Below are 18,460 nucleotides of genomic sequence, written 5' to 3' on the forward strand. Positions count from 1 at the left end.
CCCCATGATGGTCAAGTGTTCAGTGTGTCAGGTGTGTCCCAAAAGAAAAAAGGTTGAGAACCACTGATCTAGAGCCATTCACATAGATATCCTTAAACCTAATCGGGTAGGTTTGTAAGTTTTCCAGGAAACTGCCAGATTTGTAATTTTATCGGAAAACATTAGCCTTATAACTTTACATGAGTATATTCTGTGGACTGTTTAACCCACTGAAGATCCCTGCAAACCTATCTGGCTAACTTTATCTGGATAAGCTATTTATTAGGTGCCTTCTAAGGAGAGAATTTTCAAAAGGATTTTGTCTGGAAAAATTCCACATACACACGTAAGTGGCATGTAGATGCACATATGCTATTTTATAAACCTCAAGTATATACATATGTACTTGCAGTATAAGTGCACACATTTTATTGGGGAAAAAAGTGACAGTCTAGGGGTGTTATAAGATGAGTTTCAAAATTATGCACGAAGTTTGTATACAGAGCATGCATACATTATGAAAGCTCTGAACATTTTCACATCTGCTAATGGACTTGTGCAATTGAAACTGGATTTGTGTTTTTTTCTGCAGTTTATGGGTAGGAGGTCTGGGTGAACTGGTGGGGATTTAGGGTAAAGTGCTAGAGAGTCTACATGAACTGAAGAAGGACTGGGTGAACTGGTGGAGGTATCGGCAAATTGGCGAGTGCAAGTACACACACAAATATTGTCAGAATGGTATACATATCAACTATAAAATATTATAATATCAGAACGGTATACATATAATGGGCTATGCACATAAATTACGTGCATAACTGCGAGTACCCGCTCCTGCACGCGCCAAGCCTGTTTTGCATAGGTCCGGCGACGCACGCAAGCCCCGGGACGCACGTATGTCCCGGGGCTTGAAAAAAGGGGCGGGGAATGGGTGGGGCGGGGTGGTCCAGGGGTGGGGCGGGGCCGAGGCCCCCGACACAGCGGCTGTGCCGAGGTATCGCGCACCGCCACTCGGCTGGTGCCTCGCCCCCGCCCTGCCCCTTTCACAAAGCCCCAGGACATATGCGCGTCATGGGGCTTGCGTGCGTCGCCGGACCTACGCAAAACAGGCTTGGCGCACACAGGAGCGGTTACGCACATAACCCTTTGAAAATCCGCCCCTATATTATCAGAACGGTAAACATATAAACTATAAAATATTGGCTGCCTCATTTAAATCAGGGTATTAGGCGGACATGTACTTGCCTTAAATATAAAATAGGTAAAGATATAATGCCTTTCCTAACACTGGAAATATACACATTTACTACAACGTGCACATGTAATTTCAGGGCAAAAATATACGGTATTTTATAAACTGTGCAGCATCCGTCACCCAGTTTATAAAAAAGCTTAGCATAAATTTCTGCGTATCCACTTCCATGCGCAAATGGTGTATCATGGACAGTTTTGAAAATTGGGCTCTAAGGGGGCAATAATGCGCCTCCCTGCAGACCTTGTAGTACTGCAAACTCATTTTCAGAGGGAAAGCCCATGTGGAGTGTCTCTTTGGGCCCACATTGTACATGCCAGTGGAATTTCCAGAATACTCGCTTGCTTTTGTGCCAGTATTGAAGCAGGCTCAAAGTATTTGCCACAAAGTACATGCAGAAATCGAAAAATGCAATCTCTGCATTACTTTGTATCTCCTTTCCTGAACCCGCCTACTTTTCCCCAGGGCTATAGGTATGTCCACAGTGAACAACCCACATACTTCTACCTGCACTGAGGAGGAGAAGCAATAATCAGACCAAGTTTTTATGCAGGTAAACATGAGTTTTCCACATAAACACATCTCATTGCTGCCCTCTAAATTTGATTTGTGTGTGTCTGTGTGTATGTGTGCATATATATATATCTACAGACACATATGGATACAGAACATAACATAACTAGTAGTAAAAGCCCGTCCAAGGACGTGTGTGTCCAAGGACGTGTGTGTACAACGACAAACCTTTTCCATAGGGAAAAAATCAGCAGAACCAGGGGTCACGATTTGAGACTCCAGGGAGGAAGATTCAGAACCAATGTCAGGAAGTATTTCTTCACGGAGAGGGTGGTGGATGCCTGGAATGCCCTTCCGGAGGAAGTGGTGAAGACCAGAACTGTGAAAGACTTCAAAGGGGCGTGGGATAAACACTGTGGATCCATAAAGTCAAGAGGCCGCCAATGAAGAGTGGGTGACTCGCCAGAATGATGGCTACTGCCTGGACACAATACCCTTATTCAATAAACATACACATGCTTACTGTGACTCCAACATCGCTCTAAGCTTCAACAGCAAGAGGAAATGGAAAAAAGGATTTGCACTCACAAAGAGGGGAGTAGCTGGCTTGTTCGGCGGTTACTACCCCAAACCAAATATGCCTGATACTTCACTTTCAATGCATATACAGCATAGCTCTCTGCTTCAACGACAGGGGAGAAGAAAAACTGATACTTCATGCATATCCAGCATAGCTCTCTGCTTCAATGGCAGGGGAGAAGAAAAAAAGGGTTCGCACTCACAAAGCGGGGAGTAGCTGGCTTGTTACGGCGGTTACTACCCCAAACCAAATGTGCCTGATACTTCACTTTCCATGCATATCCAGCATAGCTCTCTGCTTCAACAGCAGGGGAAAAAAAACTGATGCTTCACGCATATCCTGCATAGCTTCAACGACAGGGGTGAAGAAAAAAAGGATTCGCAATCACAAAGCGAGGAGTAGCTGGCTTGTTACGGCGGTTACTACCCCAAACCAAATGTGCCTGATACTTCACTTTCAATGCATATCCAGCATGGCTCTCTGCTTCAACGGTAGGGGAGAAAAAAAAAACTGATACTTCACGCATATCCAGCATAGCTCCCTGCTTCAACGGCAGGGGAGAAGAAAAAACAACCAACAAGGGCTGTACAACATAGTCTAGGTAAAACAAATAAGCATGGGTGTAGCTTGCTTATTGTGGCGGTTACTACCCCTACTACCCCTAACTAATCAAGCTAGATATTTCACTTGGATGCAGCTCCATCACTGCTCTCTACATTAATGGTGGGGGTGGAAGGGGAATAGAACAAAGAGCTAAGAGAAACAGATAAGTATGAGAGAAAAAATGTGTGAAGCTTGCTGGGCAGACTGGATGGGCCATTCGGTCTTCTTCTGCCGTCATTTCTATGTTTCTATGTTTCTATAAATGTGTGAAATGTAGGACGTGCATAACTGAGATGTATGGTGGTAGACAGTGCAGGCTGAGCTTGGGTGTTCTGTGTGGTACTAGAGAGGGGATTGGAAAATTCAGAGAGAGAGAGAGGAGCAGAGCTGGAGAGTACAGCCAGAGAGAGGGGCAGAGCTCAGTTTCCATATATTATATTGGCCCCCGATAGGGCAAAACAAGCTGTGATTAAACCAATCCTAAGAAACAAAATAGGCAGAATTAATGATTGGGACAACTATAGACCAATATCCAACTTGCCTTTCATCGCAAAAGTCCTAGAAAAAGCAGTCTTGGCTCAATTAGAGAACCATTTAGAAGGCAACAATATACTATACCCAAACCAATTCGGATTCATTTCCTTAGCCGACCCTGTACTACAAGGCCTTGACAACAACAAATCTTATATCCTGCTATTAATAGATCTTACAGTGGCATTCGACACAGTTGACCACACCCTGCTATGCAACCAGCTAAAGAAAATTGGAATAGATGGAAATGTTAACAAATAGTTCTCTTCCTTCCTAAAAGATAGAATAAGTCAAACTTTGTAATCAAATTTCTGCTACCTTCACCATCAAGACAGGCATTCCCCAAGGATCAGCACTCTTGGCCACTCTATTCAACTTCTATGTGCTGCCTATATGCGCATTACTAGCAAATCTAAGACTCAACTTCTTCCTATATGCAGATGATATACAATTCTGCATCCCGCTTGACAAAACATTTGAAAAAACTACATTGTCTCTATCAGCATACATGAAGGACATACAACAAAAACTTTCCCAACTGAAACTAACACTAAACCCAAAAAAACCCCCGGAAATTATATGTTTACGGAGAGATAACACGATTATCAAACCGCCAACCCTAAACCTAGGAAGTATTAATATCACCCCCTCAGACCAAGTATGAGATCTAAGAAATCAAAAAGGGATACTCCAAGCTAAGAATACTACATCAATTACAACCACTAATAACAGCACAAGACTTCCGCATTGTCTTACAATCACTTATATTTTCAAACCTAGACTACTGCAACTCCTTTTTACTTGGCCTACCCTCAAGTCTATTAAAACCACTATAGTTACTTCAAAATGCCTCTGCAAGACTCTTACTAGGGACAAGGACATTCAAACACATCACCCCCTTGCTGATTACTCTGCACTGGCTCCCTGTATAATCCAGAATTCATTATAAAGTATTATCTCTAATGTTCGATATAATCAACAACAATAACCCATGTTTGCCAGGAGTAACAATTCAACTCTACACACCACAGAGAGCTAAGATCACAATACAAAGAACTTCTAAATGTACCTTCCACTTGGATCACACAGCAAACAATAGACCGAATGTTCTCCATAGCAGGCCCAAAATTGTGGAACTCACTACCTGAGTCAACACATCAAATAACAGAAAAAAAGAATTTCAAGTGCAAACTGAAAACATGTCTCTTCAGAAATGCATAGGATTTAATGTAAAATACCTACATACAGCAAAATCAGTACCAGAGATATTGGTAGTAGAACAAACTATAATAATGAATGATCTAAAGATCACTGTGAGTAGAATTAGAACTTGTATATTATACCATTATGTTAAGGTGAATTAGAACTTGACCAGATAATGTATGAATATGCCCTGATTATATAGCAGATATAGCGATATCCAAGAATATATTTGACTAACAACTAGAATATTCGCTGTTATGTAGAACAAGAAAGTGAATGTAGACACACATATAAATAAATACACACATATAAATAAATAAAAACATAAATATTAGTGTTTAGATTGGACAATGCAGGGGTGGAGAGTACAGGGAGAAAAAGGGGCAGAGCTCAGTTTCCATAGAGAGAGGGGTGGAGCTGGACAGGAGGGCGGAATTGGAGAATACAGGGATGGAGAAAGGCAGAGCTCAATTCCCATACCAGTGATGCAGGTGCGGAGCAACTTTCCCTTTTATTATAGTTAGACAAGTTTATATTATGGGCCAGATTTTCAAAATGTTACGCGCGTAAATCCTCCAGATTTACGCGCGAAACCAGACCTACGTGAACTGGGCCTAAAGCCCCGGGACGCGTCTAAGTCCCGGGGCTTTCAAAAAGGGGTGGGGGCGGGGCCAGAGGCTTCTGGCACAGTGACCATTTGCCGCTGTGCCGGCCGGTGCGCGCAACTTACTTCAGCCCCAGGGCTGAAGCAAGTTTTACAATAACCGAAAAACGAAGAAAAAGGAAGGGGGGAAAGAGCGAGGCAGGGAAGGGAAGGGAAGGTGGGGTGAGGGGTAGGGAAGTTTCCTCCTAGGCCACTCCGATTCAGGCCTGGGAGGGAAGGGTGGAAGGCAGTGCGCGATGACCCCCGATTTTATAACATGCACGCACCTGCGCGCTCTTGTTATAAAATCGCGTGTCCATGTGTGCGCGCCGGGTAGCACGCACATGGACGCGCGCGCTTGTCTTAAAATCTACCCCAATATGTCTGATGTACAAATAACTTGACTACAAATAATGCTGGTCTAAAGGTTTACTAACAATCTTTGAAAACTAGGAATCATATCTTTGCTGTGAGTATTTTTATTTTTTTTTTTAAATAACCAAAACGTCCTCCTCTAGTCCTGCATCATGCAGAAAGTGTGTCTGCTCAAGGCATTTTATAGCAGTGCCTCTTTGAAAACAAGTGCGTTTTCAGGATGGCTTGTACACAATGAACAGAAACTGGCTCTGTTGGTGACACCATTCACTTTTAATTCAGTGTCTCTGGCTAGCACAAGTCAAATAACCATGCAATTTTCATGAGAATTTTACAGATATTAATGAAAGCTCATGAAAGCGTCTTTACTATTTCATTTCAATAGTTTGCAGGGCACCTGTATCTGCAAACAGCTGGAAAAAGCCTGAGGCATGAGGTTAAAGATATATATTTTGGATGTATCAATGAGAGAATGAACATCCATAAGTCTACTTTGTCAGTGCTGAATAAATAAGAAAAAAAGGCTAAACAGAAAATGCCTCCAGTGGAAGACTGGAGGATAAAAAAATGAAAAGAAGAAGAATAAAACAAGCTAGAAACACATGCATTAAAATAAAATACCAGCCCGCTCTCAGTTTATCCAGTGCTACAAATTATGAAACTGTAAAGCACATTGACTTTTTTCTTTTCTGTAGTGTAATCGTTCCTTTCTTCTGCATGTTAGCCAGCGATATTGCACCTCCAGCTTGAGACATGGCACTTCAGGGCCTTCATGTTGACTGCCCTCTATCATAGATATATTACATCACAGAGTCAAATGCAACTGAGAATTAAACAGAGAAAGAGAGAATCTGACTGGCTTTTTGAATGACAAAGATTGATGCCACTGATTTAAACCCCAGACTGAGTGATACTACATATTCCCTGTGGACTTAAAGGGTAGTTAACTGGGTAACCCGTGCAACCAAATATCTATGAGCAGTGTATGGAATTATTTCAGCTTATATAATATACAATCAAGATTTAGGTAAATAAAATATTGCTTTTGTGATATCTCTACAGCCCACACCACAAATAATATTTGACCGCCTGAGAAATAACACATTCTAACCAGCCTATAACATCCATGTGCAGACATCCATGTGCTTCCACCTTCAGATCCTGGCAGGGGGAAGCTGAATCTTGATCTCTCTTGGTTAAGAAAAATGCACCTATATAATACTAATCAATTGCTTAATAATTGGGTAATAGTGCTAAAATGAGAAATTGAAATAATTCATTATGCCAGAAAAAAGAAATCCCAGCCTGTCCTTAAAAGACTTCAGAATCAGTCTAAAAATCACAGTAAGCACAAAGAAAGTGATTGTGATATTATATTATATTTTGTATCTGGTTTATACTACTGTTTTAGCACTGTTTTATTGTGAACCGCCATGATTGTATGTTCAGAATGACGGTATATAAATAAATAAATAAATAAATAAATAAATAAGATACATGATATGATCAGATCTTGCTGTGATAGAATATTAATATCATATTGCTGCTGCGTAATTCCTGTGTTTGCTCTACATGCAGCAGCTGTGTGCCACAGTCTGCTGGACCCGCTGCCTGAGAGAGAAAGGGAAGGCTAATTTCCTCAGTATGGTTCTCCTTCGTGACTACAAATTCCCTATGTCCATAAGCAATATGTTCAGCCCGATAATGCAATAAATGTTCTCCTTGCACTTTCCCTGCTTGAAATCAAGGGGCCGGCTGGGAGGAATTGCACACCAGAGTGAGCAAATGAACACCAGCAGAAACCCAAATAGGTGCCTCCTGTGCACGCAAAATAAAATGAGATGCCTTTCAGGAGCATGTTAACTGAGAATCTCAATGTACCATGCCTGGGCACTTTGCTTTCAGTAAGACTATGAAACTGCTTGGAGGCTTGCTTTAGCCTGGATGCTAGCTAGAACTCTTGGCCAAGGGTGTACAAAAAAGCGAACTTTGCAAATCTATTTGCAATAGACTTTAAGAGGAAATATGTACACTAAGTACGCAAAACGGTGAGATTTGTCCATTCTGTAGTCCATTCACTTCTATAACAAATAAATATTAGAGATGGGGGCCAAGCCAGCGAGTCCGTGTTGAGACCTGGGTTTGACTCCCAGACCGGGCTTCTGTTGCGTAGGGATGCTACAGAGGCAGGGTACGCAGCCCCGGGGGGGGAGGTCTCAGCCATCAGTCAACAGTGACATCAAGTGGCCAGATGTAGAGTCCACCTTAGCTGGGGTACAGAGGAAGCCACTGTGCGTGGTCCCTGGCCAAAGACTGATTCTTGGAATGGTTGGGCTGAATAGGAAAGGAGATATAAAAATAAGGTAGGAACATCCCAGGTAATTTGCATATAAAGGATCTGGGTTTAATTATGCCAGAAGCCTCATAGAGCAGAAGGAAAGAACACAAAAAAAGAAGACTGAGAGTAAGAGGTTTGCAAATGCAGTGAAATAGGGGAACTTTGTCAGTTGTCTGTTTTATCTAACGAATTCCCATTAAATTGCATTCTGAATAAATTGACAGAAGCAGCAGCTTTCCACAAATTTTTTCTCCTCCCAGGCAAAAAGTTTATTTTTCAGTCGGTGTTGCTTCTGTCAATTTATTCCCTCCCTCTTTGCTCCTGATTTCTGATGGCCTACTCCAGCCAAACCCAGTTGTACGGGGAAGATGATTATTTTTTAGTCTTATGTGATTGTTTAAGAAAGAGGTCTTCACTATATCTGCCTTCTTTGCTCTTCAGAAAAAAAGAAATGTAATTACATAACCCAGTTTTATTTATAAGCAGTCCAGGCACCTGTTGATTCTGTTGCTCATGAACTAGATCCCTCATACTGCTTAATGTTCCTAGTAGCTAAGAATACATCCCACTTCCTCTGGAATACCTCTAGCAAAAGCTGACTCTTGTTTCCCAAAAGACTTGTACAGTAATGGGAGAAAAGCCTAAAGGCTCGATTCAGACGTTCCGTGACGCTGCATATGGGATGTCTACAGGGGCCTTTGCAGGCTGGAAAGCTTGGATCAGACAACAGGAATAGCTGATTCAGGCATTTCTGAGACTCAGACCCCTTCTTGGAGAATGCATAAATTATTGTAGTCAGGCCTTTAGTAATGGCTTTCTTGTTCGGCTAAGAAAAGGTTGACTAATGTATACTGTTGCTTTGACATATCTTTTTTTTTGTTGTTGTTGTTGTTAGTAAACCAAGCTGCTAGGCTTTCATCCAGCCCTCGCTACCCTACAGAGGAGTCTGAAATTATTTCTAATAGCATTAGTCCCCGAAATCAATTCAGATCTCATACCAATAAAAGCAAATTCATCATTCGCATTTTATTTGTCAAGATCTGGGATTTACAAATAGGTTCATGGGCAGGTCCTGGCCAATCGCTGCTACGTGTCAGAAGTCCTTGTAGCCGTCAATAATTTGGCAATCGGAGGAGAGATAAATTGTCAGGAATTATCTCTGGGGCGGCTGATGTCAGAGCTGACCTTTGACATCATTAGTGGCAGTTATGAAAGGCTTTCTAGATAATGGCAAAAAAGTGTTTGGGTTGCCAGAAGAGACTGGACGTGTTTATTCATGGTCTGCCGTCAGGATCTGAGAGACATTTTGAGCCAGCAAAACAACATGATATACTTGAAACCATTTTTGAGCTCGTATTCATACTCCCGAGGTGCTCCAGGCCCTGTGAAGAGCTCAGAAATAGCAGAGTAAACCGGCAAAATCTCTTCGAGGTCACCAGCTTTGAAAGCGCAGTGCTTCAAAAGCCGTCTCTGTCAAGGAAGAAAACGTTCCGGAGTGCATTATTGCCACTTTGTCATCAGGCCTTCGGTTTTTACTGTTATTTGAATCATTGATTTCCCTCTCCTGCATTAGAACTGTTTGAGGTTCTCAACAGAATCATACTTTCTCCCTTCCAAGTGTTTATAGGCCACTTATTTTTATGCTGGATAATACAATGTCATAAACTAATGGCCATGCAATCTGTCTTGGCTTTACAGCCAATTTACAGCAGTTCCGCAGAACGCCATTCGACTGATTTAATTAGCACTCGTTCTTTTTAAAGCACTTGGCAAAGTCGACATTCTCTTCAAAAGGAATTTACTTCCCTCTAGGCAGAGTTTTGTCTTTTATAAAACTTGTTTTGCTTGTTAAACAAAATTATAGTGGGGGGGGGGGGGGAACCCACAACATGACCAGCAAAAGGATTTATTGAATTAGATATTTTAAAAAAAGAGGCAGACAAATTAAAAAAAAAAAAAAAAAAACAGAAAAGGAAACATTTTTTAAGGGAGAATCTTGGGCATGTAGTTAATTTTTTTTTTTTTTTTGAAGAGCAAAGAAGGCAGTTATAGGGAATAGCTCTTTCTTAACATTTTATATCCCTGAATTGTACATGTGTTTTGCAGAATGGAAGTGGTGAGATTTTGTAAAATGGAGTAGAAGCTACACTGGGATCTGATTGATCATGGGGAATTACAACTTGTGCGTTTATAAGCCTGGCCCACATGCTGTAATGTTTTAACTAGCACTGAGAGCCTTAGTTAGCTACCAACATCTGCAGATAAGCCTCTGATTGACCAATCATATTGTTTGATTGGGCGTGTGTGTTTTTTTTAATTTTAGTTAGCTTCCACCTTTCACAACATTTCAAAGCACATTATATTCAGGTACTTTCTCTATTCCCGTTGGGTTTACAATCAGGGAGCCTAATTTTCAAACCCTATTTGCGTGTGTAGTGGACATGCAGAGATCTATCCTAGTATTTTATAACGTGGGTGGCGGGATGCTGCAGAGTTTATAAAATACCCTGTAGTTCTGCACTGAACGTACACATGTATGTTTCAGTATGCACAAATATTTCCAATACAATGAAAGTGCTTACTTTCTCTACATGTTTTATAAACATATGCACGTATGTTTTAGGTTTGAGAAAATATATGTACACATAATAACCCTGATTTAGATGTGGAGGCCAGTATTTTATAAAGTATGCATGTATACCATTTTGAAAATACTTCTGCGCATACTTGACATCACCAGTTTGCTGATACCTCCGCCAGTTCACCCAGTCCATTTCCAGTTCACCAAGAACCTCTACCACTTCACCCTAAACCAGGCCCCCCACCCGAAAATTGCACACAACAGACAAGCTTGATTTCACTTGTGCTAGCCAATTAGCAGGTGTAAAATTGTAAATTAAGTCTAATAATCTATATGTGTATATCTCATAAAATAGTAGCTTTTGTGCATACTTCTTGACCCTGCCCTGGAATGCTCATAGACTTCCCCTTTTTTTGTGCTGGTAAAATGTGCATGAGAAACAGAAAATAAAACTGTACTATCATACATGCTACTTATGTGTATATTTATGCTAACTTTCCACATGGAACCCCTTTGAAAATGTACTCATGTTTGTACCACAGACAAAGGACTTGACCAAGGTCACAAGGAATGCTAGCAGGATTTGAACCCTGGCTTCCCTGCTTTGCAACCTGCTAATCTAACCACTGGGCTATTCCTCCACTCATGGGAGCAAGGGGCAAGGCTTCAGGCTCACATAGAGCCTATCTAGATTATCACTAGCCTCTTTAGTATTCTGAGTTTATACTTCAGGAAATCAAGAAACATTTGGAGGCCAATATGCAGCCACTATCTTGCTGAGCAAGTCAGCCAGATAAACGTATCCACCTAGCTTGGCCGAGATAGTCAGTGACATGACTGTGCCACTAAATATCTCAGATAAATTTTTCTGGCTAACTATAGGACAGTCAAATAGCTGTCCTAGACTTATCTGGCTAATTAAACTGAATAAGGCTAAAAGTTGATACTTATCCAGCTGAGGCCTAGATTCATCAAATTGCAATATTTATCACAGGAATATGGCTCGTTAGCAGATGTGATAAAAAGGGGGCGTGGTTAGGAAACCTTTTGCCATTCCGCATTGCGTAAGTAAAAATCATAACCCGCTATTATTTTTTGTGTTGTGGGATGCAGTATCGCAGTGTGTGATGCATTAGTGCACTGCGCATCCAAACTGGGAGATATGTGTACAAGTCGGGCCGGTATGTGCATAACACCCAGTCTGGGCGAACTGGGAACTAACTGGTAAAACTGGCAATGGTGTCGGCGCGTGTCCCTTTTAGTGTAAAACGTTTTATTAACCAAAGTTACCAAATATACAAACTTTCAGCATGCACGCCAAAGGCAAATCAGAAAAACAGTCAGACATTTGCCACTTTCACCTTCTTCTTTCCTCTCAGCTCGCTCTTGCAGCCCAGAACTAATTCACTTGACCTCCTATCCCATCCTGAGTATCCCCCTACTTTATATAGTGGAAGCTGGATTTGCACGCACATGTGCGTGTACATTTCAAATAGGGCACACATGTATGTACTTTCAGCCTGTTTGATACCATGCAACAGCCATTATAACAGAGGCACAAATATGCGCACATGGCATTAAATAGGCCGAAAACGCGTACATGTGCGCCCTATTTGAAATGTGCACGCAAATCCTGCTTCCATCACGTAAGTGACCAGTGAAGCAGCCAGTATACCACTACTAGTACACTTCTCCCTAACGTTGAACATTTAAGAAGACAGGGCACAACACGGATTTTAAAAGGCACCTGAGTACGGGCGCATCTCCCGGTACACGCACAAAGGGTGGGCGGGGGTGCAGTCTGGGCGGGGCATGGGAAGCCGCAATTTTAACATGAAATGTGCACGTAGTGCGCGCCAGGGTCCCCTGTCACATAACTTTACTATAACTATGGATGGCGTGTAAGCAATAACAAATTGTAGACTAGTCAGCGGGATTTTAAGGGTTGGTGCTAACAGATTAAAAGGGAGGCTATTTAACTAGGGGGTTTAGGAAATCCTATCCCTCACCTGGGCAAATTCGGAACGAACTGGGGAAACTGGTAAATGCATCGGTGCGCATCTCTACTAAAATCACCCCACTTAAGCGGTACAGGCAGTGTTTGCATGCACATATGCGCATCCATCTAAAATTGTGCGCAAATGTACGCATGTACAGCCTGTTTTATACTATGCGCACATATAAACCCGTATGTTATAATATGGCGGCATGAGCCGGCATACACGCGTACTTGTGGCCCACGCGGCTTTTTCAAAGTTACCGTCCCTGAGTTTAATCAGGAGTCTCAGTGTTTCCAGTCCAAACTACAGATCCCTGGGAGAGTTGTGAATTGCAAGACAAAAAAAAAAAAAAGTGGGGGTGGGTATCCTGCCACTGCACCTGAATGAATTTCAGCTCCAGCTGGCAGGGCCTCCTACAGGGCAGCACCCAGCAGCAGCAGCATTGTAAGGACCTCTTGCATGGTTCCCCCTGCCCCATCTCACACATGACTGCTTCAGAGCTTATTCCCATGCAGTATGAGGGGGGGGGGGGGGTTCCCTTGGCAAGAGGAAGGATAAGGGCCTTTGTTTTCAGTTTTTATATTTTTTTTTCTCCTAGAATTTAGAACTGTTTATTATAACAAACAAAAACAGGAGAACTTCAGTGGGGGGAAAAAAAATCATTTTATTCCACCGATTTTCTTCGGTTTTTGTTCATTACAATAAACACTGATACATTCCAGGATAAATATAAAATAGAAACTTAAAATGAAGGCCCCCCCCCCCCCCAGAGAAATGGAGAATGGGAGAACGGGAGGTGGAGGGAATTATTTGGACACTCGTACCATGGGAAGGGATCACAGTGAGGGAAGAGAGACCTGAAAGGGATTAGAGATAAGAGTGATGGAAGAAGGTACAGAAAAATGATTTTTTTTTTCTGATTATCTTTTTCTTTTAAGTTTATATTGTCATGTTTTCCACTGTTCATCCTGTAGACACTAAAAAAAAAAGGTTGGGGCTGTAAGGGAGGTGGACCCTTGAGCCGAGATGAGGTTGATGCAACCACCACCGGGGGGGGAGGGCCCTGGTGGTCCTCGTCGTCGGGAGGTGGTTCTGGGAGAGAGAACCCAACAGGACCTTCACCTGTACCAGCCCTCGCTCCCCACGGGTTAAGACTTTGGGTACCGGGGCCGGCAGGAGTTAGGCACGGGTCTCTCAGACGGCAGGGAGGAGACAGGTCGAACATACCAAGGGTCGAGGCGGGCAGCAGGCTAAACAAGGTGGAGGCCAGGCCGAGGTCGGGACAGACAGCAGACAAACAGAGACGATAAACCAGGCTGAAGATCAGGGCAGGCAGGAGACTGAAGCAGAAACCAGGAGACAAGCGGGGTCGGAGCCAGAAGATCAATCCAAGGAAGCAGGGATGAGGAAGAGCAGGATGGAAGCAGGAACTGAAACTAGGACTGGGGCTGGAGCAAGAGCAGGATCCAGAGCAGGAGGCAGGAGAACCACAGGAACGCAGGCTCAGAACGCAGGCAACACGCACTCACCAGGAGCTGGACCTGTTGCCAGGGCGAAGAGGAAGTGGCAAGGCAGGGTATTTATACCTGCCATGCCTGGTGACATCATCCCAGGCTGCAGGGAACTTTCCCACCGTTGGCACTTTAAATCTAGCCCAGGCACGCGAATGCACGCACGAACCTAGGGGGCCCAGGGATCCCTCCGGCGTTGGCGGTGTCGGGAGCACCGCGAGCAGGCCGCACTGGCGGCAAACTGCGCTGGGACGTGGCAGCGGAGGGGAATGCTGGAGCGGGCTTCCTGCCCACACAGGTGAAGGGACCTGGCCTGACTCCCCGAGGGCCAGGGCACCTAATAGGGGTTTATATTAAGCCCTGTGAACTTACATGGTTGGGCAAGCTCGAAGATAATGAGATAAGATTTACTTGTCATGGGCCACACAAGACTCAGTGGTAGAGCTGAAACTAGAAGCTAGCCTAGAACATCTGAGTGGAATTAGGAGCACAAATCCCACGTTTAAACCATAGATCACACCTCCTCCTTAAAAAATAGCAGGCATGGGAAGCCTAGGGAGCACTCCAGGCTACAATAGTAAGCCAAGGATGCAAAGGTATGATCTGGGGAGGTGTTGGGGTCATTCAGGGGGGGGGAGTCAAAAAAGGGAGGAGGTGTTAAAGAAAAGAAAAAAGGGGGGTGGGCTGGTGCTATGCCAGGTCAGATGGGGGTCTCATCCTCAGGGTATTTTTTTTTTACAATTTGAAGGGGTTTCATTCAGGATGCTCGGGTTTGGGCCACCTAACCTGTGGTATTTTCCCACCAGAGAACATATTGCACAGTTCCTAAGCTGTGGAGTACTGCAGCTTAGTATGTGCCACAATGTTTTCTTCTGGCAGAAAATCCTGCAGCTTATTAAATGACCCTTTATGCTTGCCCCTGGGTCAGTGGATGGTGATGTGACTTCGCCAGACCCGCATCAGTGGGGGAAAGCAGAATTTGACTTCTCTGGTTCTCAGCCTGCTGCGCTAACCACTGGGCTATGCCATTTTTTTGTTTCTTTCTTTCAGATGCCCTTGTGTCCCTAAAGCACATTGATTTTGTAATGATTTAAGACCGAACTTATGCTGCTTTCTGGTTTATTGACAAAACACACTCCTTCCTGGAGGGGGGAGGAAGGGTTCTACTGAATTGCAATTAGACATAGCAACAAAAAAAAATAAAAAGTTACTCCCCCTCCCCCAAATAAGAGGGGATTCCTTCAAAGATGATTCCATAAGGGTTTGCTTCAGCACTGAGTATTTAACCTTTGACCATGGGATGACAGAACTCCTTTAACTCCATTAGACCCATGGCAAGCCATAATAATTAAATTAAATGTAAAACTGGTTCAAGCCCCTCATAAAATATCCAGGGGAATGAAAGCATATGGCAGGGAGAAAGCGAGGAGACTTTCCTTATGCTAATGACCCTTGATGTCTGAAATAAAAGAGAGCCATTAGAGTTTATGCTCGGTAAAAGAAAGACTTTAAGCACTCCAAAGTTAGTGGCTCGAGACCGATTTGGGCTCTGAAATTCAATCTGCCTTACTTATTAGTTCTTTGTCAGACTCTCCAGGAGACAGCAAATGTAAAAATGATAATTCTGTGCCGAATCAGGATTTGAATGCAGGCAAGAGGAAACTTTTTTTTTTTTTCATTTGCTCTTAATTAACCTTTTTTTTTCCCCTTCTTCCATGACTTTCTTTGTGTTGTTCTCATTTCATTTGAGTTTGGTCCCATTTTTTTGTTTCTTTCTTTTTTCTTAAGGCTTGATTTATTCTATTTCAACCGAACAGAAAACCCCGAATGAATATGGATTTTCTTGTAAGTTTTGACGTTTTGGTTTTACGTTCCTGGGTAATATATTTATATTATTCCCCGTTCAGTTTTGCCTCTTGGCCTAGCTGTGTGTGTGTTAAAGAGCCTGGCAGAATGCAGAGTACTTGTGTGCTCTTCAAAGAGGTGTGGAAACTTTAGGGAATAATGGTGTTTATACACAGTTCAACTTCTCACCTGTATCTGTGCTGCTTTTTCGTGTTTCAGGCCATGATTCTGACATCAAAGATGCCTTGCAACCAGGAGCATGACCTCAACAAGTGAAGAAAGGCAGTAGGGTTAGGAGAATGGGAAGAGCAAAAGAAACCATTTATCTGGCAATAATAAAGTTAATTAGTTATGGATGAAAGAAAATATACAAAAACATAAACATTATCCCCAGATAAGATCCATCCTGTTTGAAAAAGTGTTGCCTTGGGTAAAAAGCTTCTAAAATAGGGTCTTATGTATGTTGTTGAAAGTGTTTTTAGAGGCAGGTACTAGTAACACTTTCAACAGGAAAGATGCAGGATTAGGGAAAAAAAGGAAAGATTAACTCCTCTGAGCTAAGAAAAGAAAATCTGGCTTAATAAAAATGCTGGAAATGAGCATGAGGCTAGAGTCTGGGGGGAGGGGATAAAATGGCAAAATGTAGAATCACAGATTATGCAAATCTGTGCCAACTCAGCTACAGGTGAACCTTCACACGCCCGGTTCCTAGGGACCATTGCTGGCGAATGTAGTGAAAGCAGTTTGAAGATGCAACATAAATACTAGAGCTAGCCGTGCTCGCCATACTTGATCCACTGTGATCTGCTTCATTTGAACATTTCCTTGCTTTTAGCCACTCAGCTAGAAGTCTAAATGCTTGTACCTCGGGGAAGCAAAGAGCAAAAATGATATCACAAGCTTTAAGCGGAAATAAAATGAGGTTTTGGGTGAAACATGCAGTTCACAGTTTCTTATTTCAGTTGGTTTTATCGGAAAAGAAGACCTTACATAGATAAGATTGCAATACATATGCACAATCCACCCCACCCTTCACAGTGCCGCAGACACACACACAAACACACCCAAACATAATCTGAATTTAGGTCCTTGGACTGGCCAGGTATGGGGTGCTCTTAAGCACCGCTCAGAAAGCAGATGGTTCTGAAGAGAGGTTAACCTTGCTCTCTTGACCACAGAGAAATATTACAATACTCAGACTGGTAGGTGGGAAGGGATATGAGATTCAGAATGAAAAATGTAAAGGGAGAGACATTGCAAAAAAAAAAAAAAAAGAAACGTCTCCTAAATTTTAACAGACATTTTGTAAGGTCATTTTTCAAGAGTATCTGGTAGAAAACACATAGCATGCTACTGGAGCAGAGACTTGTGCTATTGATCACTACCAGGGCTCCTATTATATATTAAATCCCCTGATAGCAAACCATTACCTGCCAAGTGGTCAGCAATTTTGTTTTGTATACAGTACGTTTGGATTTGTCCCTTAACAAATAGCATGTCAAAATCACAACCAGGAGTTAGAAATCTCCCGTGCATGAGTTTGTGCTGCTAGCGTTATTAAGGTGGAATGCTGTCACTTTGGAATGCATTAGGACCACTAGGAATTTTGAATGCTAGATGGACATGAGATTGCTCGAGCAGCAAAAGTAATGCATTTCTTTGAGGTAGCCCTCTTCTGTTTACATGGCAGCAGCTAGAACAGGAGGCTTCCTGTAATTGAAACTTTTAATAAAAGTGATGTACATTTTTTTTCATGGTTTACTTCCTTGATGAGGATGATAGCATTGGCAACATTTAAATTTAAGCATTAGGGCACTGATGGTCACTTTGGAAGGAGTGAAAATTGCATAAGATGTGAAGTCGTCATGCTGACCGTGAAACTGTTGCCTGGTTTAAAGGGTAGTAGATTTTCTTTTTTTAATTTCTAAGCATGTGACATAGCCAAAATAGCATAGTCAGTTTCACTGACATATTTTTACTGTATATATATATATATATATGAGTTGGTATGAGAGAGAAAAAAATCCATAGTTGCTAAAAGCTAGCAGTATTTGTAGACATAGAAATATTTATGAAACTGTATGTGGGCAATTGCAATTAATATATCATTCTTTCCTCTTCCCCCCTTCAGCTGCTCCTAACACAGATGATGTGGCTCTCTATGTCGGCATTGTGATAGCTGTTATTGTGTGCCTGGCCATTTCAGTTATCGTGGCACTGTTCGTGTACCGGAAGAACCACCGGGACTTTGAATCAGACATCATAGACTCCTCAGCACTCAATGGTGGATTTCAGCCTGTCAACATCAAGGCTGCAAGGCAAGGTTAGTGGTCATTTTAGTTCATCTTTCATCTATTTCTTTTTTAGGACCACTATATGGTACTAATGCACTGTGAGAGATTTATTTCCTTGTTCCCTATAAATTATATGCACTGTGTGTTTTCTGGCACAGGATAAAGGGCATAAGATTTGTGTACGTGTATCTTTTGTGGGCTTGTACTAAATC

The 18,460-nt window shown here is 42.4% G+C and overlaps 1 protein-coding gene across 2 annotated transcripts in view; it reads left to right on the plus strand.

Annotated features, from left to right (window-relative positions):
- UNC5C (unc-5 netrin receptor C) overlaps positions 1-18,460 on the plus strand; it is a 667,077-nt gene that overhangs the window by 561,126 nt on the left and 87,491 nt on the right. For both annotated transcript variants that reach the window (XM_029597498.1, XM_029597494.1), the window contains 2 exons: positions 15,898-15,954; positions 18,086-18,277. In XM_029597498.1, coding sequence (XP_029453358.1) covers positions 15,898-15,954; positions 18,086-18,277 — 249 coding nt within the window. The remainder of the gene's footprint in view (positions 1-15,897; positions 15,955-18,085; positions 18,278-18,460) is intronic.

Source organism: Rhinatrema bivittatum, chromosome 1 (assembly GCF_901001135.1).
Source record: "Rhinatrema bivittatum chromosome 1, aRhiBiv1.1, whole genome shotgun sequence".
NCBI classification, from domain to species: domain Eukaryota; kingdom Metazoa; phylum Chordata; class Amphibia; order Gymnophiona; family Rhinatrematidae; genus Rhinatrema; species Rhinatrema bivittatum.